General features: G+C 40.9%; 1 protein-coding gene across 1 annotated transcript in view; it reads left to right on the top strand.

The window, feature by feature from the left end:
• The window catches only part of LOC148366103 (neurogenic locus notch homolog protein 1-like), a 96,618-nt gene that overhangs the window by 64,368 nt on the left and 6,519 nt on the right, over window positions 1-25,731 (top strand). Inside the window, exons 19-30 of the mRNA XM_088336526.1 lie at window positions 1,330-1,531; window positions 3,067-3,220; window positions 4,400-4,584; window positions 5,533-5,665; window positions 7,749-8,006; window positions 8,082-8,194; window positions 9,458-10,035; window positions 11,909-12,331; window positions 13,875-14,023; window positions 17,288-17,501; window positions 19,673-19,763; window positions 21,037-21,202. Of these exons, the coding sequence (XP_088192652.1) occupies window positions 1,330-1,531; window positions 3,067-3,220; window positions 4,400-4,584; window positions 5,533-5,665; window positions 7,749-8,006; window positions 8,082-8,194; window positions 9,458-10,035; window positions 11,909-12,331; window positions 13,875-14,023; window positions 17,288-17,501; window positions 19,673-19,763; window positions 21,037-21,202 (2,666 nt within the window). The remainder of the gene's footprint in view (window positions 1-1,329; window positions 1,532-3,066; window positions 3,221-4,399; window positions 4,585-5,532; window positions 5,666-7,748; window positions 8,007-8,081; window positions 8,195-9,457; window positions 10,036-11,908; window positions 12,332-13,874; window positions 14,024-17,287; window positions 17,502-19,672; window positions 19,764-21,036; window positions 21,203-25,731) is intronic.

Here is a 25,731-nt window from a genome sequence, read left to right as displayed (position 1 = left end):
AACATGTTTGTAATTTTTCAAAAATAGTGATAACGGTAAAAATAACAACGATTATTACATTAATAATAATAACAACATTAACTTGTCTAATGTTAGGCGTTTTTCTCAAATTGGGAGAGCTAGTGCCAGACAATATTTACCATTTTCACTCATTTTGTAAGGCCTACGGAAGATTCAGTTCTTTAGCTATTAATTTAGGCATAGGACTTATCAAAAGCAATCTTGAACCCTCATCTTTCATGAGAAAGAATGTTTCTAACTTTTACCATAGTGTAGTAAACAGTTGAACTTAGCTAAGTATCTTGAAAATACTCGTTTCCAAGAAAACCTCTGAGAAAAACGGCTTTTTGTGAAAGAATGCATCTCAAGTACAACTTTTACTTTTTTTCATTTGTGCTACCTCCAATATCTCAAAAATGCTTTCCACGAACACCAGGTCGATTTGCTTGCAAAATAACATTTTATTACGAAGACAGTGAATATGTGGATAAATGATTCTTGAACTTTTCAAGAACTTTTCAGCGTCCGAAGTTTTTCGCTTATGTGATCACAAAATTTAAGTCACCATGGCGATCGCGTTCCTGCGGACGTGCAAGAAACGTCATCCCTCTCTGAAGGGACTTCGTTATCTTGCCCTGTCTACACTTATCCATATATTTGATTCCCTCAGACATTGCTTCAATACCAATACCTATATGGGGCCACCTACACACTTCAATCGCTGGAAGTGGGGGCTCCCTCGATGTGTGGTCAAAGATCTGATTAAAGCCACTCCAGCCGTCAAATGATGTTGTTTTCTTACTGAATCTGATCTATCTATCTATCTATCTGAAATAAATCCCAGAGGCTTGATACTAACTGTTGAGCAGAGCCAAACCCTTTAGATTAGGCCCAGTTTTTGCTGACCACTGATGTAATATACTTGTCAAGTCAAGTCAAGTAGACATTTATTTGTATTACCCTTGATCACAAAATGTATCAAAGGACTTCACAGGTTACAATGACACCATCTCCTGATCTTAAACCAACATGCCGGCAAGGAAAAACTCAAAACCTCAGCACGAGGAAAATAATGAACCTTGAGAAGGGGCCTCACAAGTGATCCTCTTTTCTAGGATGACCAGGGTGCATAAGATTTAGCATTTGGTAACAGTACACAAAACATAATGAACGTAAAACAAAACAATAAGTAATATGTTGAAATCGGTCCAGAAAGTGCATGACAGCAATGCTTACCATCTCTGCCGGCGGGTCAATGCAAACGTTGACATGCTATTGGTCCAGATGCTTAACAAACCCATGTTTTGTTTTGTTTTTAATCACCTGCAGCTCCTGCTTTAACGGTGGCACTTGCGTGGACGGCATTAACACCTTCATGTGCCTGTGCCCGTCCGGCTTCACTGGCAGCTACTGTCAGCATGACATCAATGAGTGCGACTCTAGGCCCTGTCTGCATGGTGGCACATGCCAGGACAGCTATGGCACCTACAAGTGTGTATGTCCGCATGGATACACAGGAATCAATTGCCAGGTAGGTTTGGAATATTCAAGCCAAAGTCAAATTGAGGACAACATCACAAGGTGGTTAATAATTTAAGGGACAGTGTGTAATATTTTGTGCCCCTTAGTGGTAAAAAAAACTTTCATCCAGTAAAAAACAAAACATTGATTTGAATACTAGGCAAGAATAAATAAACTTTATTACCAATGTTAATTTTTATTAAAAAAAAATCATTGGTCGATAAAACCGCCATGTTTGTCCGCCACGCTGTGCCGCGTATCACTGGCCCACGCTTGTACCAGACAACACAGTGCAATCTAGTGGTCAAGTATTACACATTTGGGGATTCAATACAGACGCTTTCCTACTTACGACCATTCGACTTAAACGGTAGATTTTTGGAGATGTCGACATTGCTGTTAGATTTTGTATTTTGTGCACCTTTTTCTGAGTACAGGACATTACTGGGGGCAGCACAGCGGCGCAGTGGTTAGCGCTTGTGCGGCACAGTTCATGTCATGGGAACCTGTCGTGGGTTCAAATCCAGCTCCAGACTTCCTGTGCGGAGTTTGTATGTTCTCCCCGTGCTTGCGTGGGTTTCCTCCGGGCACTCCGGTTTCCTCCCGCGTTCCAAAAACATGCATTTCAGGTGAATTGGCCGGTCCAAATTGTCCCTAGGTGTGAATGAGCAAATGAGTTGTCTGTCCCTGTGTGCCCTGCGATTGGCTGGCAACCAGTTGAGGGTGTCCCCTGCCCACTGCCCGGAGATGGCTGGGATGGGCTCCAGCCCCCCCGCGACCCTAATGAGGATAAGCGGTACGGCTGATGAGATAAGATGAGATGAGGACATTACTGGAGTGCCTATTTCCGCCACAATCGCCATGTGGTGCTCACCCAGCATCCACACCAAAGAAAAAAACTTTCTTCCTAATTTGTGTGTAAACATTCTATACTGTCTATGTCTATACTAACTCCAACGCGCTAAGAACTTTGACATTTTTGTGTTGTTTATTTCTCGTGCATCCATTCAATATGGTTGGTGTGATGTGTAAAGAAAAGGCGAGCCGTTTTTTTTTTTTAAATAAAAGTGGAATAAGAAAGCTTGATGCATTTGAGAAAATGATTAGAACGCTTTTTTGCGGCCACATTTTACCACAGAGGAGGACCTCTTGAAGCGCATCTTCCAAAAGTATGTTAAACTCAACTTTGTTTATCTTTATATAGCATATTTTTTATGAATTGTTTATTTTTAGTAAAAAACAATACAAGCCTTAAATATACTTATGTAAACCTTAAACATACATTCCATACAAAATATAGCACTGACAACAAATTCAACTTCCGAACGATCGTCCGGAACCAATATATCCCGTAAGTTGGGCAATTGGCTACTGAGTGTCATTCCTCTGTGTCTTTGGATGCAAAGATATTGTAAAATATGTAAAAAGAATATTTTGAGAACCTAGTCACTTAAGATACATCTGTTATTATTATGTTATTGTACTGTATATAGACATACAAACGAATAGGTGACTTAACTTTTGTCATGCTTTTTTCCCTCTTAGAATTTGGTGCGGTGGTGTAGCTCATCACCCTGTAAGAACGGGGGTACCTGTTGGCAAAGGGGAACAACATACAGTTGCGAATGCCAGACCGGCTGGGCAGGCATCTTCTGTGACATACCAAGTGTCTCTTGCGAGGTGGCAGCCAAACAAAGAGGTCAGAAAAAGGGGTGACAGTATGGAAAATCGAGGGTTGTTTTTTCGGAGTATTGAATTTTTCTGAGTTGAGCAGCGGGTGTTATATAGTACCGTTTTTATTTGAGTACTGTCATCCTTCGGTTCATAAAAGCCCCAGGGGTTAAACTTACCTCGAGATGAAGTCCTTACCGACTGAGAGTATACAACTGTAATAAAACAACTATAGATCTACAAATAAAACACAGAACACAAAATTGCAGTTATCATACAAAAGTACAACAAAATTGGAGGGTTTTGCCTCTCAGTGTAAGAAAGCAAATTAGAGAGTGGCTGGCTAGCTGCACGCTAGCATTGGGTGCCCTCAAGTAGAGCCATGTCTCTGCGATGATCAAAATACAACCGTCCCGAATGTAGCGTTTCCCATGAGTTGCAACTCCAGGTCTTTCATTTCATAGGTAATGGATCTGTCGTTGGTGAGATACAGGCTCGGCAGGGTGGCTTAAGAGAGTTAGGCTGGAGCTGCAACTTTGCTGTTTCCCTTTCTTTTGACGCCGCCCCAGTTGCTTCCCAAACCCGATAATAATCCACAGACACTCACTTTCAGTCTCCTGACTTTCCTTAGAGAGTCAGCTCCAAGTGATACATTTCCTTTCAATGTAATGAGACGCTAAAAGTAAGCTAGCACCATTTGTCTTGGGTGGACCCGTTGACTTGTGCCCCTGCCCTGTTTGTCTGACAGCATTCATAAGTCAATCTTAGTACTTCACACGGGCAGTCATGCCCATCCAACACACACACACTCACACACCACACACACACACACTCTCACACACACATACAACCTGCCATTGTGATATCATTTGCTGTGTGCTGTCTGCTCAGAACACAACACACGATACGTTGATATCAATGACGATAAAGACAATTCAATTCAAAATCCGCACAGCAGTGAACCAGCGATAACAGGAGTAGCACAGTATAATTACCGTAATACATCTAAGCGCATCGCTTCATCCGTCATTTATAAATAGGTCTTTTTTCTGTCAAAGAATTTGCGTGTTTTACTCTTATAAATACGGTAATCATGCTTGTTTTTTGCCATTTGAAGATAATTTGTAGACATGTCATCTCGAAACTAGACAATCAACTCCATTTACTCATACTAAGGAATAACATGTCCTATTTGCTATTTGTAAAGGAGTGGATGTGGCAAACCTTTGCCGTAACTCCGGCCAGTGTCTGGATACGGGTAACGTTCACCGCTGCCACTGCCAGCCTGGCTATACGGGAAGCTACTGTGAGGAGCAAGTGGATGAATGCACACCCAACCCCTGTGAAAATGGAGCTACGTGTTTGGACTTTCTAGGAGGATACATATGCAAAGTGAGAAATTGTACGGTTGCTTGAAAATGTTGAATTTTAATGTTTTATTTTCAAGAATTGAAAAGTGCTTGACTTTTGTGTGAAGTGCTTGTAAATGCTTGAAATTGTTTTTATGTTTCACAAGTCTGCTTAAAAATGACGCCGACACTGCTCTCTGGTGGCTTTGCCATTGCAATTCTCATGATTAACGGCAGCTGATATTAGTATGTACGGCACCTAAACAAGGCACTATCAATGTGTTGTGGTGCATATTTAGTGCATTTACGTATTATGTATCAATTTCGGACTTTTATTATGGGCCATGCAAAAAATGAAGGTAGCGTTTCCCAATGGTAAATTATTACACGAAGAACTGAACATGTAAACTGCATATTATCGTCATTTTACTCAAGACTTTTATTCGTATTCTAAATGTACACTCAAGATCTAAAAATCGTATCTTGATAAACGCACAAGATTAAAATTTGCATATGTAAAACGCAGATATATCTATCCCTCTGCAAAATACATTATTAACAGTACTGGAGAAATTGGAAAATTGGCTTTAAAAGTCCTTAAAAAGTGCTTTAATTTGGCCATGAAAAAGGTGTTTGAACCCTGGATTCTTTAAATCTATCAAGATGTTTAGCCCAATCATAAATAAATGAAGGTTATGCGGTTCACAGTTTAAATGCATGAGTTTTTCACATTCTCTAAACACGACACGAAGAAGAATCAGCTTCTTTTAAAAGACAACTGTAAATTGATGATATACGTCTCTGAACTATCAAGTGTATTTATAAACCGCCTCCAGTAATTCTAATCTCCCTTTCATCAAAACATGCTGGGCCAGCCTTGGCCCAGGAAAAAAAAACGCCAGGTAAACAGAAATCTTTGTTTCATGTCCGCCATCGATTCAACTGTTCTTCTTCCTCTTCCTCTTCTTCCACCTCCATTCTGGCGGCAAAGTGCTCACCAGGCTTCGTGGGGACACACTGCTCTAAGGAGATCAATGAGTGCTCCTCTCAGCCATGCCAGCATGGGGGCACCTGCGTTGACCTGATCGGTATCTACAAATGCTCTTGTCCTCGAGGAACGCAAGGTCAGAACACCCCCTCCCTGTCTTTTTCTGTAACTCTTAATTAATTGTTTTTAAAGTCCTGAATGGGGTTGAATTTTTGGGGTACATTTCAGAAGGTTTAAAGTGAAATTAAGTATATGAATTGGAAAAAAATGTACGTGTGTGTTATGCACATTTTTAAAAATTGTCAATGAAAGGAAATCAGAGTGTGTGATAGGCGTAGGTTATGTGTGAATGTGTGCAAGAGTAAGGTGATGAGGTGTTCCCGGGATGGAGTGGGCATGGCGTTAGAAATAAGGTTGCATGGACAGGTGCTGGAAGAAGTTGAAAGCTTTAGGTACTTGAGTTGTAATGTGGCCTCATTTGGTGGAATGAAGTGCTAGGTATTGCACAGAGTGAATTAAGGACGCAAGGTTTTGGGTGCTCTGAGGAGAGGGATGAGCAACAAGAGTATGGATGTTAAGAGAGGAATGTACGAGAGTGTGATTGTGTCGACTGTCTTGTATGGTGCAGAGACTTGGAGCCTGAATGCAGATTTGAGATGCAAATTAAATGTTTTTGAGATGGAGTGTTTGATGAGTACGTTAGGAGTGACAAGATCGGATAGGTTGAGAACTGAAATTGTGAGAGACAGAACTGAAGTAGTAGTGGAACTGAGCAAGCGTGTGGATAAGAGAGTACTCGGTTGGTTTGGACACATGGAGAGGATGGATGAAGAGCGAATGTTGAAGAGGATCTACAAAGCAGAAGTAAATGGAAGGAGACCAAGAGGAAGTGCGCGATTGACGTGGATGGATGGTGTTATGAGTGCACTGCAGGAAAGAGGTCTAAATGTAATGGAAGATAGAGCTCTTGTTGGTGATATGAATGGGTGGAGACGTCTTGTGAAAGGATAGTGGGATGTTTGGACGTGTTCTAAGGGATGGGCAGGGCACCCGTATGATGCGGCAGGGGTAAACCAGTGAAAGCTGTCGGGCCCTGCTGTTGAACAGAAGAGTCTGTTGTGTCACCCTGATCCCAGTGACATGGCTGCTTTATTGTGTCCCGACAAAAGCATGACCAACTTGGGTGCCGATGTGCTTAACTTGTTTGGGTGTTTGCGCATTTGGGTTGGCCATGATCAAAATTTTTGTTATTTGCTACTTTTTCCTTTTTCTTTTCTTTGTTTTTCTGTATGTGTTTGTCTTGCTGTTGGTCACACCTCTTGAGGGATATGACCAGGGCACATAGATAGATGATTTTGTTCTTTATATTTTTCATTTTAGTTTTCAACCATTGAATATTGAATGAGTTAAAATAACCATAAAGTCCATATCATGCTATTTTGCAATATATTGCAATGCAATGTAATTATAATGGTTCTTAGTTTAAGGGTGAAGATTTTATGTATCAAAGGTACTATAGTCTCAACATATGATATTCTAGAGTACTAGAGATTAGAGTTCTCTTATCATATCGAACATCAATGATATTAAAAATTAGTGACGGACACAATTACCGTAAATTCCAGACCACGAGCCTCTACTTTTTTGCTACATTTCAAACTCTGTGGCTTTTTTTGTTTGTTTTCGTGGCAGCACTAAGGAAAACGGCGAGCAGCTTCTTTTCAAAAGAAATCGCAAAACAAATACATTACTGTTACTTCTGAAATAGGGCTGCACGGTTTTGGAAAAGAACTTAATTGTGATATTTCAGACCCGTATTGCAATTTAATGCAATTTTCCTATTTTGAAAGAAAAGTGCATTTTTTGAGCTAGGTTTTTTTGTGTAAAGATTTAATCTTAGTGTGATGCAAACTTACCTCGAGATAAAGTTATTATTGACTGTGAGTATATGACTGTATCAAAATAAAAACTATAGATCCACAAATAAAAAAAGAATTCCAGTTAAATAAATTGTCTTTATTGTTATTATACAAAAGTATAACGAAATTGAATGGCTTTTCCTTTCATAGTAAGGAAGCGATTTAGAAAGTGTATGGCCATCTCCGATGAAAATAGTGTAAATCCCTTTGTCATTTAAAGACATTCAGCTAGTCTTCTTTATTTCTAAAATATAATACTTTCCCGCAACACGAGGCACAAACTGTCAGTATTCACACCAGGCGTCAACTGCGAGATCGACGTGGACGACTGCCTCCCTTCGGTGGACCCGATAACCAAAGAGCCCAAGTGCTTCAACCAGGGCAAGTGCGTGGACGGCATTGGCGGCTACCACTGCGAGTGCCCGCCAGGATTCGTGGGCGAGCGTTGCGAGGGCGACGTCAACGAGTGCCTTTCCTACCCGTGCGACCCGCACGGCACGCACAGTTGCATCCAGCTCGCCAACAACTACCGCTGCGAGTGTCAGACCGGATTCACAGGTACATTCCTTTCGTCTCTCAGTGGTCAAGAAAAGCACTTTTTTCAATTGAAATCATTTTGTGTCGTAATTGTAGGGCAGCGCTGTGACGCCGTGTTTGATGGATGCGAGGGGAAACCGTGTCGGAACGGCGGGACTTGTGCGGTTGCCAGTAACACCCCACATGGTTTCATATGCAAATGTCCACCTGTAAGTGAGATTCCACTTTAACCGACAAAAACAACATATTTTAAGTGTTTGTTCAAAGTATGAGGTGCCAGACCGTCATCCACCTTGTATTACCACTGTGATTGTTTTGCAGTTACGGTGTTTGCCATGCATATTTGCATTTTGCTTTCTTAATTTTTGTAAGTGTACTGGAACATTAGGGAGATTATACTTGATGTACTACTAGTGAAGAAACGTATCAAGGTATACTTCTGATATATTTTTTTTGTAAGGAAACGCAACAACCAAAACTAAGCTGTTTCGTGTTAGCATTAGCAATAGGCCGGGGTCCGATTGCCAGTACCTACTAGCTAATATTTACATTCACAAGTTTGCACCTGCCAGGACAGTTCAGCTTGATATGAGACTAAAGTCTGACAAACTATGTAATAGCTTCTAATTCTTCGTTTTCGTATGAAGTTAAAAGCACTCCCGAATGTATACAGTAGGCCATATTGGAGGGGTCCACTAGACGCGGTTTGATGTTCTCACGGGTATACACTAGTTTTGTTGTATGTCCAAACGAAAGAAGAATGTATAAGGTATTGTTTTTTGTGACACTACAATATATTGTTAAGTACTGTTACCTTGTGAGTGAAGGCCAGAGCAAGAACCACATTTGCAATGCTCCATTCATTGACCATAAACCCTAGAAAAAAGTATTTTACCATTTGCCACCTTAAATGAGCTCCAATGAAAGCAAAGAATCCCACAGACCGCCTTATTTAAACTCTAACCCCTCACCACACGCTTTTCTATAGCGTATGGGTCCTGTTTGTACGTCAGTGAACATTTGTCCTCTTAACTCAGCCTGGGACGTTTAACGGCAGCCAAACTAGGGTTTTAATGCCATATTTTGAACTTCAATCAGAATAATACTGACCTAGACAAGGGGTAGCCAACCCGGTCCTCAAGAGCCGCATGTCCTGCATGTTTTGGAGGTTTCTCTTCTCCAACTCAGGTGATGCAAATTTTAAGATTGTTTGCAAGCTTTGTGGGAGCTTGATAATGACTCGGGTAATTGGACTCACCTGTATTTGAGCAAGGAAACTCCAAAAACATGCAGGACATGCAGCTCTTGAGCACCGGGTTGGCCACCCCTGACCTAAACTTACTTCTATCCAGTATGGCTGCCTTACATGGGTCCTCAGATGTAGATTACTCGATAAGAACTATCAATTGAGAAGTCATGTATTCAGAACAGCCCGCCACCATCGTTACTGACAGTGACTCTTTTCTCATCAGGGATTCAGCGGCTCCACGTGTGAATACAAGACCCATGCTTGCGGCAGCCTCCAATGCCACAACGGCGGCACTTGCATCTCGGGCCAAAAGAGTCCCAAGTGTCTGTGCACGGCCTCCTTCACGGGGCCCGAGTGCCAGCACCCCAGCGAAAGCAGGTGCAAATCCCAGCCCTGCTACAACTCGGGCACGTGCGAGGATACCACCAAGGCGCCTTACTACCGCTGCATCTGCCCCGCCAACTTCAACGGAGTATGGTGCCACATCCTTGACTACAGCTCCCCAGGCGGGCCTGGCAGTGACATGGCACCGCCTCCGCTCTCGACTGCCGATGAAGCCTGCGAAATCCCTCTGTGCGAAGACCGCAAACACAACCAGGTGTGTGACGTGCTGTGCAACAACCACGCTTGCGGCTGGGACAACGGCGACTGCTCGCTCAACTTTAATGACCCGTGGAAGAACTGCTCGACTTCGCTTCAGTGTTGGCGCTATTTCAACGATGGCAAGTGCGACTCGCAGTGTGACAATGCCGGATGCCTGTATGATGGGTTCGACTGCCAGAATATGGAAGGGCAATGCAAGTGAGTATTTAATTACTTCTTTTTCTTAACAATCAACTTGACCTTCATTATCTGCACGATTGTGATAATTATTGTTCCCCACGCTGTGTTTACCATTCATTGCTGCTTGACACACCACCTAATTTCTGCATATAAGTTGCCCCCAGATTTGAGAATAGAGATCCCTCGCTTATCACGGTTAACCAGAACCACCAGCAAAATAGAAAATTCGAGAAATAGCATTACACCTTCATAAAACCTCCAACGGGGCAAACTTACCTCAAGATAACGTCATTACTGACTGAGAGTGTAGAACTGTAACAAAATAACAACTATTGATCTACAAATAAATACACGGAACACATAATTGAAGTTGAATAAATAGTCTTTATTGTCATAATGCAAAAATTTAAGGAAATTGAAGGGCTTCTCCTTTCAGAGTAAGAAAATGATTCCGAGAGCGGCTGGCTAGCTGCACACTGGCATCAAGTAATTTCAAATTCAGCCAAGTCTTTGCGATGAATGTCACAAATTTCGCGGTTTGCCACAGGTTGTAGCTCCAGTAGTCATCCGTTTTATGGGTAATGGATCTGGAGTTGGTGACTAGCAAAGTTCAGCAGGGGGTGGCTTAAGGGAGTTGTTAGCATAGCTGTAGCACTTGGCTAGTATAATGAATAATGTATAATGAAAGCATAAAGTTCTTCTCATCTATGTCTCTTTAATAGAAATAATTATTTGTGCCAGCCATGCTTTAAGAGTCTTTTAAATAAGTTGGGTAATTTAATGTCATTTTTACAATTTTCACTTGTTTTTATCTAGTTTTAGTAGATTTTAACATGTTATTTTTTGTAAAATATGCTTACAATTAGCTAAATTATCTGCCAGGGAAACAATAACGTATTCACAATGTTCAAGGGTTCATGCAGGTGCGGGAAATCTTTGAAAATGATTGAATTTTATTTTTGTGTTTTCAGGGATTGAAATGTGCTTGAATTTTGGGTGCTGGTTAATGCTTAAAATTGTTAAAATGTTTCTCAAAAATTCCGCACAAAATAACGCCGACACTGCTCTCTGGTTGCTTAGCTTTCCCATTTCTTCTTCCCTTGTGATTAACGGAAGGTGGCATTAGTTTGTATGGCATTGTCCTATAAGGCTTTATTGCCCCCTACGTGTAGTGCCCAAGAGTACAGGTGCATGCTGCACCTCAACAATGCACTATAAAATGTGTATCAATGGAAGGATGATTTATCAATTATTGACTTTTATGAAGGGCCATGCAAAAAATTAAAGTAGCGTTTTCCAGTTGTAAATTGTAATGGGAAGAACTTTCTGCAACGTAAAATGTAAGCTACATATTACTGTATTTTTTACCAAACACATAGACGGGGAGAGATTCGTTTCGAAAATATTTACATTCGTATTTTTCAAATCCCAAAATTTACGATTTACTCAAGATCTAAAAATTATATGTCTTGATAAATGCACACGCAAGATAAAAAATCGCATATGCAAATCGCAGATGTATCGTACCTCTGCAAAATACATGATTCACACCGGATCTCTTCATTTAATGGTCCTGGAGAGATTGGAAAATAGACTTTGAAGTTCTTAAAAAGAGCTTAAATTTGGCCTTGAAAATGGTGTAGGAACCCAGAATATTGTTTCCACTTGTTTTTCTAGTATAAAAATGAAAATAGTGCATGAATTCTGAGTGATATGTTGGTGTTGATAAGTGATATTTATTCAAACCCACTGGTGACTGAAATTTAGCAATAAAATGGTGGCTTGTAGGGGCGTTAAGAAGAATAATTGCAGTGCACATTTTTAATGTAAATGTCTTCCACTGTAACCACTATTATTGCCCTCTCTTGATTTTGTGCGGTCTCATTTTTAGCCCCCTGTACGACCTGTATTGCAAAGACCACTACGCCGATGGCCACTGCGACCAGGGCTGCAACAACGCTGAGTGCGAGTGGGACGGCTTAGATTGCGCCAACAGCATGCCAGAGAAGCTAGCCCTCGGCCAGCTGGTGGTAGTTGTCCTCATCGAGCCAGATCAACTCCTCAACAACTCGTTTGGCTTCTTGCGAGAGCTCAGCCGTGTCCTGCGCACCAATGTGGTGTTCCGGACGGATATGGCAGGCGAGACTATGGTGTACCCCTACTACGGCAGTGAGCAGGAACTGAAAAAGTTCAACGTCAAGCGTTCAGTGGATTCGTGGTCACACGTGCCGGGCAAGGTGCTGGATGTGATCAAGAGGAGCGTATCTGGACCCCGCTGGACAAAAAGAGAGTTGGATCCACTGCAGATTAAAGGGTATGACATTTCTTTACGGATGCAGGAAGTTGTCACACTTAAATGAAGTCAAGTAGCATATTAGAATAACCGTATTCTCCGCACTTAAAGGTGCACTGGATAATGAAGCACACACCCCAAATTAGTATTTTGTGATATTTTATTCATATATGAGGCACATACATGGATTTAACACTAAAATAAGGGTTGCACAAAAAAATAGTACTGCCTTTGTGCATTTATTGATCATTTGCAATAGATCATTGATCACAATTGTATAACATAAGATGCAATGGGAATCGAACTAGTAGGATGCTAGATCCTAAACACTAGACCACTAGGGATACAGACACCATAATAGGTTTTATCTTATCATCACAGTATTTTTAGTCATGGTACCATATTGTTGATGTAATAATTAGCCCGAGCCCCGAGAATATTGTCTTGCATTTAACTGGTCCGTGGTACAGAAATGGGAATGGACCACTGGAATACAGTACAGAGATCCCTCTGTTTTTGCAGGTAATGGGGACCATAACCACTTGCGAAAAGTAAAAATCAGTTGCGTTTGAGGTACGTGTGAAGACATTGACTTGTGCGCCTGCATACAGCAGCCAATCGCAGTCGCGCACAGTCAGTTGCACCCACCCAATGCACACACCTACAATCTGGCCTGTGTGCTCTGTTGACCGCAAGGAACAATTCGTTAATATCAATGAGCATTCAATTGAAAATCTGAAAATTAGTGAACCAGCTATAACCGAGGCACAAAGTATCGAGAGCTCTCTGTATTGTATCGCTGACACGCAAAGTGATTACGAATTACACACGATTTTGAACTAAATGAAGAGAAAATCATTCTGGCAAGTAATTTGGTAGTTCTAAACTGAATGAAGAGAGAGGCATTGTAGGAAGTAATTTGGTTGTCCTGAAAGACATAAGTAAACGCATGGCCGCACATATTCAAAATCGTTGTCACTTACAATGTTTAGTTTGATCTGATAAAACAGAAACTAAATTTTATACCGATTAGTAATGCCTTTCTGTTTTTCAATTTGTCTATCATATCTGGTACTGTGACCAAAAGTAGTTTGATAATTATTTTATTCAGTGTGATTATTGACTTAATACCTTTTAATGTGTCGTTTGTATCCTTAAGGGTCGAGCGCATTGGATTCCTAGCTCTCCCTGCCGCGATCAGGGTTTGAATTCTGTTGCATCCAATGTTATGCAATTGTGAACCACCAACCTTGTCCCTAGCGGCCTGGCGGTTAAGATACGGTGCTCTTGCCATTACTATCCGGTTTAATCCCCATTGCCACCATTAATATGCAATTGTGGTCAGCGCCAAAATGTATTGACTAATGAAAAATTGCACCAATTTGGTGCAGATCCTCCAATTTTGTCCGCACATAAGTCGCACCTTATTGTAAGGTGCATGTTCAAATTTTAGGCCAATTTTGGGTTTTTGGGTGCGCCTTACAGTCTGGAAAATACAGTAGTCAAAATCATTCCTATCACCACAATTATGACAATAACTCAATTAAATCTCTTTGCTCGATAGATCCATCGTCCATTTAGAAGTGGACAACCGTCAGTGCGTCCAGCAGTCCAGCGAATGCTTCCAGAGCACCACCGAAGCTGCCGCCTTCCTTGGTGCAATGGCCTCAAGTGGGAAACTGGACGTTCCGTACACCATTGAAGCTGTTTACAGTGAGTAAACATTAGCCCTGTTGTATAATTAGTAGGACTGAATTACATATCTTGTAGAGTGCTTTTTAGAAAACGCCTTAATTTAAAGTGTCTTTTACAAGATTGGATTTGGCTGCTTGCAGTGGTCAGTGATCGATAGCTCCAGTACCCAACTAGGCCACCAGAGAGCATTTGAGACCACATGAAAGCAGAAGTTTATTGTTTTTATTGGTGTTTATTGACACAAAATCTAGCTTAAGTCACCTGTGGAGACCGAAAGTACAACTGTAAATTTTCACTAAAATTAGTTCAGTTGTTTTGGACCCTATAAGTCATATCCTAGCACACGGGCACACATTGGGATATATAAGATTTATAAGATACTTTTGATTTTCGAGACCGGGTGGAAAATATGTTGCCCAAGACACACCACAGGAAATGGTGCCCCCTACGACCCTAGTGGTTAAAGGACCCAACCAAACCAACCAAATAGACCAAAATGTGATTTATAAAGAATTAAAATAAACATTTGTTGTAGTTTTGCTGTGGAATGCTCTTCCCCCTGAGATCCGATTTGCAACCTCAGTGGAACTGTTTGAATCTAGGCTTAAAACACACTTCCATTCTATTGCATATGAATAACCTATATTTCATGTTGACAATATCTGTGTATTATTTGTTATTGCAACATCCGTTGCAGCCTGGTCATCCTGGAAAGGGGATTACCTCAAGGTTTCATCATTTTTTGGAGTTTTTCCTTACCCTCATGTAGGTTTTAGATCAGGGGATGTCTAATAATAGTCTGTGGTTTGCAATAATCTGTGGTCTGTGCAGCCCTTTGAGATTCTTTGTGATTAAGGGGTATACAAATAAACATGACTTGACTTGACTTACTTTGCCCCTAATTCAAGTGGAGTTTCGATAGTTTCACTTGTGTTTTTGTCGACTTGGTCTTAGATTTAATTTCAAAATGCATTAACAACGTCTTAAAAGGTCTTGAATTTAACCTGCCTTAAGCTGTAAGAACGCTAAATAGAAGTCAGCTCTCTCCAGTCATATGAAAGGTAATTCACAGGGATGACTTCTTGTTTGCTAACTGTTTGCTACATACACCTAAACAGTGAACAATGAAGGATGGATGCATGGATGGATGAATGGATAGATACTTTATTCATCCCCATAGGGGAAATTCACATTTCCAGCAGTATCCTCATGTTAAGAAATAAAATGAGAGATTATAGAATACAAAAAATACACAATATAGCATGTAGAGTAAAAAGCATTTAAATAATGTTAAAAATATAGACACTAATAATGTGAGATTTAGGGTTTAATGTGGGCTTTTACTCCCCCGGGTGGAGTTAAAGAGAATCATGGCATGAGGAAGAAAAGATCTCCTCAGTCTGTTCGTGGAACAAGACTGTGATAGCAGTCTGTCGCTGAAGCTGCTCTTCTGTTTGGAAATGATGCTGTGTCGTGGATGTAATGAATTGCCCATGATTGACAGCAGCTTGTTCAGTACCCGTCTCTCAGCCACAGTTGTCAGGCTGTCAAGCTCTGTGCCCACAACCGAGCCCTCCTTCCTCACCAGTTTATTCAGACGTGAGTTATCCTTCTACTTAGTGCTGCCTCCCTAAAACACTGCTGCATAGAAGAGGGCGCTCGCCACAATAGTTTGATAGAACATCTGCAGGAGATATTTGCAGTTGTTGAAGGACGCCAGCCTTCTGAGGAAGTACAGTTGGCTTTGTCCTTTCCTGCACAGAGCTTCTGTGTTGGCAGTCCAGTCCATTTTATGAAATGATCAATGGAATGATGTGGTATGTATTAGTGCAAGGATTGCATATCAATTATGGACATTTTTTATGGGCCATGTACAAAATGAAGGCAGTATTTCTCAGTGGTAAATTGTAACAGGAACTGAAAATGTAGGCTACATATTACCATCATTTTTACCCAACACCTATATATGTCAGGACTAGAACGAAAACAGGACCCATTTGCGTTACGTTTCTCACAAGTTTTATTGGAGGAAAAAGAAAGGGGTGCGCCCACGATCCGGTGTTCGCTGGACGCGGGCGGCAAGTCGCTCTTGTATTCGGATTGTGCTCCGAACGTGGAAGTGGATCTTCCGTAGCGAGCGGTGACGGTGTCAGAGACGGAAAAAACAGGGTCGGTAGCCGGGACAGGAGAGCAAAAACGGGACAGGTGGGAGTCAGGATCAAAAAAGGCTTGCCTAGTATTCACTGAGGTTCGCAGACAGACTGACAACAGGGGATTGACAGGACTGGGTTCAAATACTGACATTGAGCCAATCAGAACCCGCGGCAGTTGGCGCCAAATGGCACAGGTGATTCACATCGGTAATCATGACAATATAGGGAAAGATTTGTCTAATAAAAAATGTATTCACGATTTTCTCAAGATTTATAAATAAGTTTTGATGAATGTACATGCAAAATAAAATAATTGGAAAGTCATTAAAAAGTGCTTGAATTTGGCCGTGGAACCCTTAGCGCATGCACAGGTGGGACACGTGCGGGGGCGAACGCGTGAAATAGATGGAAATCCACAGCACTCGCCCACCCCGGTCAGGTCCTCACCCCTCTGCTCTTTGATTGCGTATTTGTTATGCGGCCCTGAACAAATGCAGTGGCGATCAATCAATCCTGTTTCCTGGCTGCTCTTAAATCCGTTGGCTTCAGGCTCCAAAATGCTTAATTGCTGCAAATCAACTCATAGAAGCTTGCCATCCCTTGCTTTCTATTTTTTTTATATGCGCACGTGCACGCACAGCTCGAGTCGGGCCGGTGCTGCAACCTTCACCTCGCCGGATGTAATACCAGGACTTAAGGCTTTCGGTTGGGGAGGGGAGTTTATCATTTCAAAATCGTTAGTAGAGGAGGGGGGGAAAGAGAAGGGGAAAAATTGATCGGAGTGTGCTAGAAGTTGGGAGTCTTTGTTATCTGGAAAATCCTAATAAATCCTCCGTCTTTACAGCTTAAAGCGCGTGCAGTAATTTGAAGTTCATTAATCCCACCCCCTCCTCCTTTTTCCTCTTTTTTCTCTTAAAGAAGAAATGGTAAAGTTGTCTCTCGATACCCTGTGTTGAAAAGGGACGTAGGAAGGGTGGTAGTTATAACCCCCACCCCAACTTCATCCTTCTTTTAAGCACGCCCCATTCTTTGCAATTGCGATTATTACAGGATAGTAGAAGCAAGAGTTGGGGGCGCGCTCACTTCAGATCGGTCCTCGGTCCCGTGACCATGTGCCTTTTCCCGGCAGGTGGCGCCGAGCCGCAGCCGCCACAGGAACTGCTCCCGCTCTACCTGGTGGTAGGCAGTTTGGCCGCGCTTGGTATCGTTGCAGTCGGCATGGTGGCCGCCCGCAAGCGCCGGCACGAGCACGGGCGCCTCTGGCTCCCCGAAGGCTTCAAGACCACCGAGCCCAGCAAAAAGAGAAGACGCGAACCCGTCGGGGAGGATTCGGTGGTATTGAAGTAAGTGACTTTCAGATCGTTTTTATCTTGGGCGAGCGGTGCGGATTTTTGGGTACGATTTCACTAACTTAGTTTCGGTAGAGTTTACATACTGTGTAATTGATGGAATTGTTGAAGTGTGTGCTACTTCTTTGGAATTTCTGTTGCTGCTTAATGTTATTGCACTACTTTCATTGCGCTACTGTTACCGTGCAGCCTTCTGAGAGAAATTGTGATTAAGGGCTATACAAATAAACCTAACTTGACTTGACTTTTATTGCACTATTATTACAACTAGTCTCTAAGCACGACTTTTTTCTATTCATCCTGACAGTTTTTATCCTATTTTTCCTCTTTAAATTCTTTATTACATGTATACCCTGGAGTGCCATGTCTAACCTCATTGCATAGAATGTTTCACAACGTTGATACCATGACAAAAAAGGCAATTTGATTCAAAAATAAAGAAGTAATGTCTCATGGTTTTCATAAAATGATTTGATTTTGCTGCATTTTGAACCTAAAATTTGCAAAATGTGTTGATATGGAAGATGGCAGCTAAGAATTACAATTATTAATGAGAAATATTATTCGCCACTTGCCTGATCAGAAAATGTTTTCACATTTTTATATTATTTTGTAAAAATTGTACAGGGTGTTTAATGAAAATTCTTTAAGTATTAATTATTAATCATTTTAATGAATATTTGTATTTGCATTTTCCAACTCACGAGCAGATAATTTGTATATAAAAAGAAAAAAATAGTAATCTGATAAAGACTTTTACCCAAGATATATTTTCAGCGTATTTGGCCGGAGCTGGATCACTGACTTGACGTATGCCGTGTCTAAGGCGGTCCGCATAGGAACATTTGTGAAATCAATCATATAATTCATAAATGTTTCATTTCTCATTCACATTTGGAAAAATAACTCTTTTAATCTTCAACGTGAATACTTTTTGGTTTAATTTGCATTTATCATGTACTTTCTGTGATATTTTTTTAGCTAATGGGACATTTTGTTTTCTTATTTGTACTAGAAAATATAAAAAAATAAGAAAATTAGAGCATAATTTCCGGTGGATGAGTCGAGATTTTAGCTGCTCAGGACTTTAAGTACAAATTCAAGAAATTTGGAGAAAGGGGTGAATCCATTAAAAATGCTCATTTAGCCTACATTGTAGTTAAAACTGTAGAATCGGCTAATTTTTTATTTTGTCCTTAAAACTTAACACAGAAAAGCTTGATTTATAAAATGTCTTAAATATGGGAGTGTGAAATTTGGCAACCGTGAGAGTTAAATGAGTCAAATGTGGGAATTCATACCGAAGATTAATTGTATGTGTTTTTCAATTGGAAAGGGTTTTTAATCAAAAAAGAATTCAATTGAATTGTCTTTATTGTTATTTATATTATTGTTGTGAAACATTGTATGTAACAAGATTAGACATGGTACTCCAAATATGTAGTAAAGACTTTAAAGAGAGGAAAATATAAGATACTATCAGGACAAAAGGCAGCATGCATATAAATATATATATATATATATATATATATATATATATATATATATATATATATATATATATACTGTATTAATATGTAGTACGTAGTGCTTAGAGTCTGGCCCAAGTTATAAAAGTGCAAGGTCTGTGGTGCATTGTAACCATGCAATGAAACGAAGTCTAACAACATTTAAAAGTGACAAAATCCCCAAAACAAGTCACAATGTATATATTTTCACAGTTTTACTCTGAAACTGAATGCGATTGTTCGATAGTCTCAAACAAGTCAAACATTTGCAAGTTGATGTCGATGGGAATGGTGAAAAATGTGGAAAATATAGTTGTCAAATTAATATGTGGACTTTAAAGTTTCCTGTTTGAATGAGCTAAACAATCATTTGAAATGGTTTGGATATGTGTAGAATTGTGGGAGGGTAATAAAATATTGACACTGTGAAATTGTAGGTATTATCCATTCGGGGGATTAAATTCAATTATATTAAATGTGGAATTGTAAAATACCCAAAATGGTGATTGACGGATGGGTTTGACTTGAAACGGAAAAGGTGGGCGCGGGTGATAATCAATGACTTTCGAGTGCGTGTGTTTTCATAATTAGGGGGCTACTCTGAAGAAATACAAAAAAAGGAACGCTTTCACCTGAATCTTGTGTCATTCATTGCAGGCCGCTAAAAAATCCCTCAGACATTTTGCTCATGGACGTCGGCAACAACAACCTCCGAGAAGACGACGCTTCGGACGGAAAACGCTCCAAGGTAAGCCGTCCGCCAAAAACGTCTTGAGCTGTTTTCACTCTTACTTGCAAAACAAGACTGTTTTTATTATTTCAAATTAATCTAATTTTTGGGGAATGAATGAAATAATGAAGTAAAAAAATCAGCTGACACATGGTTCTTACGTGTTCTTGAAATCGTTGAAAATGCTTGAATTTTAATGTTGTGTTTTACAGGATTGAAAAGTGCTTGTAAATGCTTGAAATTGTCGCCATGTTTCTCAGCAGTGTCGACTCAAAAGACCTCACATTAAACCAAGAAAACGAAAACAAGTCTGCTTAAAAAATAACACCGATGATGCACTATGGTTGCTTGGCTTTGCCATTGCATTTCTTCTTAACTCGTGATTAATGGCAGCTGCCATTAATTTGTATGGCATTGTCCTACATGCACTAAATGTGTATTAGTGCAAGGATATTGTATCAAATTTGCAAACTTATAATGGCCATGCAAAAAAATTATGGTACTGTTTACCAGCAGTAAATTATAATGGGAAAAACTTGCTGCGTGGTGAGAGATTTGATACAAAAACAAGACTATTCGTGATTTGCTTAAAGATTTAAAAATCATATGTCTTGATAAGTGGCACGGTGGGTGAGTGGTTATCACGTCCGTGGCACAGTTCTGAGGTCAGGCAATCACATCCAGCTACCAGCCTACCTGTGCTGAGTTTGCATGTTCTCCCCGTGCTTAAATGGATTTCCTCCGGGCACTCCGGTTTTCTTCCCACACTCCAAAAACATGCATTCCAGGTTAATTGACGGGTCCAAGCTGTCCCTAGCTGTGAATGAGCAAGTGAGTTGTCTGTATCTGTGACTGGCTGGCAACCAGTTGAGGGTGTCCCCTGCCCACTGCCCAAAGATAGCTGGGATGGGCTCCAGCACCCCCGTGACCCTACTGAGGATAAACAGTGCAGATAATGGATGGATGGACAATACTGTAACGATCACACTGGCATGAAGACGAGAGATCTCACGGCTTATTCTCCTTTTATCTGTGTGAATGTAAACACGCGAATTCATGTTCAATCTAAACCAGATGAGTGATTCATGTATTTTCTACTAAATATAATTTTGAGGTCAAGGTTTATAAAAATAACTGACATCCGCTAATCCAGACACTCACATAATCCTGAAAATCTTCCCGATCCTTTTGAATGCCTACTAACTGAGTTTTACTGTTTATATTTTCATAAAGCTAGCATACATACTGTTGAGCTTAACTTTATACAGCTTGTTAATTTTATCTCCTCCAGCAGTTTGAGGAGAAGGCGGTCCTGGATGCCGGAGAGCGCAAAGACAACCGGCAGTGGACCCAGCAACACCTGGACGCGGCCGACCTTCGCGTACCTTCCGTGGCCCCTACGCCCCCCCAAGGCGAGATTGACAGCGACTGCGTGGACGTCAACGTGCGGGGGCCAGGTAGAGGACCCTCCGCCTATTTCCCCTAATTAGGATGAAATTCAAAAACAGGAATCTCTCCGTTATCGTGGTTAATTTAACCATCTGTAAACATCTTGATCAGTCTGAAACAAGATACCTGAAAACTAAAAAGCCGGCATAGCTCACCTATAACATCTCGTGGGAGTCTGCCCATGATACGATTCCCCAGAAATATGGTTTGGTTACAATCATGAAAGTCCAGTGAATCCAACTGCATAAAATATTTACTCCAAAACACACAATACAGAAGGATTCCCCCCCCAAAAAAGTCCGCCTTAAAGCATTCTTGCATTGTTTGAGGAAAAAAACAGACTTGTCGGATTATTTTCATACTTCCGATTGATTGAAACTGTTCTTGGTTAATTGCAAGCTATTTCACAGTCCTAGGCGTGTAACAACATATGATCTCATATGATGAAGTCTCTATCATCTGTTGAAAAAAAAACAGACACCATCTAATAAGCTTCTCAAATGTTTTGCCTATGTTCATGTTCTTACAGGTGCTTAAAATCCTTGAAAATGCTTGAATTTTAATGTTGTGTTTTCAAGGATTAAAAAGTGCATGAATGATGTGTTAGGTGCTTGTAAATGCTTGAAATCATTGCCATGTTTCTCCACAAATCTGCCTAAAAAACGATGCCAAAAATCCTTTCTGGTGGCTTTGCTTTGCAATTGCATTTCTTCCCTCATGATTAAGGACAGCTGGCATTAGTTTGTATGGCATTTTCCTATGAGGCATGGGTGGTGCCCAAGAGGACAGGTGCTTGCTACACCTAAACAGGGCACTATGAAATGTGCAATTTAATCTGTAATGGGAATAGAAGTTGTAAGGGAATAAGGATGGGGGAAATTCGTTTTCACTGCTTTGTACATATTACCCATTTTTACTTAACACCTTAATGAGAAGAGATTAGTCTCAAAAACAAATATAGTCACGATTTAACCAAGATCTTAAAATAATGTCTTGATAAATGCACACACAAGATTAAAAACGGGATACTTAATTGTGGCTCTGCAAAATACTTGATTCACGCCGGATTTCTTTTTAATGGTACTAGAGAAATTGGAAAATTGTCTTGGAAAGTCCTTGAAAATGTCTTGAATTTGGCCAGGAAAGGTTGTACGAAGCCTGCATGTTAGTTTTTACGATCTATTTAATCCTTCACTCACGTAAAGCAGCCTCAACAATTAAAAGAAATTCTTAACCGCTCATCTAACATAACCCGATGTGCCGATCATCGTGTCTTGTGCTTCCCTCACGTTGCCAGTGTGTGATTTGCCTCAGTGTGCAAGTGGGAGTTGCTGCAGGCGAGGGATCTTCTTCAAAGCAGGCAACGCCTGGAGAGTTTGGATGAAGGCGTTGGGGAGAAGGGAGGGGTGCAGTGGGCGGATGCTGATTCCCCATCAGATTAATCGTTGCGCCAGTAACGGGCCTCCATTTTCCAACCTGGACATCTCTGAGCAATTTGGACTAAAAATGGGAAAGTGAATAAAAGGGAGATGACCTTATCAGTGCTTCTCGTTGGATTTTGTGAGAACCGGGTGGATGGACAGTCTAGAGGTGTTCAGAGGCATGCGCCCCTGCAAGAAAATTGTGTACATTTTAAATTCAAACCATCAATCGGGTGCATTTTTAGAGCAAAATCAAAAGGCTAGATCCATGATGGATGTGTGCCCTTGTAAATGATTGAATCCTAAATACACTAGCAGAACCTAGTACACACAAAGCATGGTAAACGAGACAGGAGTTCAATACAAAAACATACAATCTGTTCATCATTTAATTCAGGGGTGTCAAACTTGTTTGAACTCGGGGGCCACATGCCACAAAAAAGACTCTCACGGGGGCCGCATCAGTAAATTCAAGAGTAAGAGAGAAAGAAAGAGATGTAAAGAAAGAGAGAGAGAGAGAGAGAGAGAAACAACGAGAGACTGAAGGGAAGGCAGAGAAACAACGAGAGACTGAGGGGAAGGGAGGGAAACGAGAGACTGAGGGAAAGGGAGGGAAAATGAGAAAGAGATAAGTAAATGGAGAAAGAGAAACAACAAGGGAAAAAGTGTGGGGAAAAGAAAGAACTTGAAATATAGAAAAAGAGAGTGACACAGAAGGAGAGAAAGAAGGGGTAAAAGAGAAAGATAAATAGATAAAGAAATAAAGAGAGATAAAGAGAGGTTAAGAGGAAGGGCAGGTAAAGAAAAGAGGAAGGAGAGGTAATGCGAGATATTTCGAGGGAAAATGGAGAGGGATAGAAAGAGAAGAGAAAAAGAGCGAAAAAGAAAGAGAAGATGAAAGGCAAAAACGAGAGGGAAAGATATAAAAAGAGGAGATAAACAAAGAGAGGGGGAATAGAGAGCCAGAAAGAGTGAGAAATAGAGAAAACAAAGAGAAAGAGAGAAAGATATACAGCTAGAATTGGTTAGGAAATGGCACCTGGTATTGGTGACATCAAGTGGACTTATTTCAAGCTGCAGCTCATTTTTCTCTTGCGGCTTTCAGTGTCTTGCGGCCTGGCAGGCCCGATCCAGCCCGTGGGCCGTATACTTGACACCCCTGATCTAATTAACCTATAAATAATAAATAATAATAATTGTTCCGATGCCAGTGTCATACTATTTTAAGGTATCATATCGGCAACTAAACTGACCGAATATCCGATATAATTCAAGTGTAATGATTAGTAATACTCATATTGATAATTTCGTAGATTAAAATACTAAATATCAGTACCTGTGTTTTTGTGATTGCTCCTATGACAGGATGGTGGTTCTTCTTCAATGGTTTTCAGGAGGTTATTGTAACGCGCAACATATGAGCTAAAGATAGGGACCCTCTCTACAAAAGCGTTTTCCTGCTCTGAGCGAAGTTTTCTATCTGCTTGCAATGGCAGAAAACGCAGGCATTATGACGAGGCGTTGGCCAGGTTTTCTACATGGAATGCTCGGGGCTAAGAATTTTTCTGGTCCACTCCTCCTGCCCAGCGAGCACCAGATTGCTGTCTTCTTCCTCTCGCCCTGACTTCCCCGATCCTTTAATAAAGCATTGTGTGAAACGTTACGCATTTGGGTCCCCTGCTTGTACCGGTCGTGACAGTATACACTGGCAGGGCAATCTTATAGAATTGATTCTCTTTCAACTATTCTTTCAAATACCAAATGAATCAGATGGATTTACTCTGCTGCTCATTCTCCTTCAAAGATTTTTTTTGTGGTCGAACTATTCAACTTACTGTACCGCTATACACTCTGAAAACCCCGGAAGAGAAGCGAGGAAAAATCAAAGTGATGGGGTTAACAACTTGCCAACACACTTTTTTTCACCCCCCTTGTTGCCGATCAATGATCTAAGATCGATAAATTCAACGGGATCTTGGGCCCTTGATTCCTTTTGAAGAGGCGGAAAGTCCGTCTAAGTGGTTGTTGTGCGCACCGTCATCTTTTCACCATCGTACCCCCACCCAGCTTTACTTTTCTTCTGAAGTGGCCCCGAAGCCTCGATCGAAATCCTTTATTCGATTTGTTTGTTGCTCGGCTCGATCGGCCTTTGCTTTGAAGTGAACACCTATTTCCTCATTCCTGTGCAGGGGAGACTTTCACTTTTTTTTTTTGTAAAGCTGTTTTGCTGCGATGCATGAATGGGGGAAAAAGAACGGGCCACCCTACAAATCTTTAAACAAATCACTCACATGAGCTAATTCCACGTCATAATGTATTCATAACGTTTTCGGAAGCATTGCCCTCGAGTACCAAAACAAAAAAATGTGTTTTTCTTGTCTTATCTTAAAAAACTATTGGAAAGAGTTTGGCACTGCTCATCAGTAAGAATTAAGCCTCTGGCAATGATTACAGCTGGCAGGCTATGTTCAGATCGATGTCCACACACCAAGGATGCCCCCACTTGCTAGTGTTGCTTCCTGTATCCGGCGAATGAGTGTGTGTAGGCGGCCCCTTATGGCGTGTAGGCATTGTAAAGTGGTGTGGTGAGAGTCGAGACAAATAGGAATAGGCAGCTTTTTAACAGAGCTTGTTGTTAAATCCCATCATCATTAATTGGTCAGAGAAGGATGACGTTTCGTGCACCTCCACAGGAACACAGTCGCCTGAGAGAATGCGAACGCCATGGTGAAAGAAATCGTGTTATCACAGGAAACTAATTGGCATGATGTTAAGTGTTTCACTGAGCCTATTATAACCTCTAATAATTACAACTTGGTAACAACGTAATAATAATAATAATAATGTGGTAGGATTTATTTATTAAAATGTACCGTTTACCAAACTGTTCAAATTAGTTATCTGACTCCATTAACCAAACACAACCTTCATTCACCTAACATTGCCTGCTCGTTTCTTGATGTGAAAAGATGGACAAGAGACCGGCATTTCCACACGGGGGCAGATTTAATTTGTAAAATAATTTAACTAAGTGAACTCCATTGAATTAGCCGAATTAGTGTCGCTCGAGTCTCCGTCAAGCCCCCTCTCTCGATTTTCTCTCTCGATCTTCCTCC

Source organism: Urocampus carinirostris, chromosome 5 (assembly GCF_059441175.1).
Source record: "Urocampus carinirostris isolate Australia breed hairy pipefish chromosome 5, RoL_Ucar_1.0, whole genome shotgun sequence".
NCBI lineage: Eukaryota > Metazoa > Chordata > Actinopteri > Syngnathiformes > Syngnathidae > Urocampus > Urocampus carinirostris.
The sequence above is the reverse complement of the archived record's forward strand: the minus strand, read 5'-3'. Positions and strand labels throughout refer to the sequence as shown.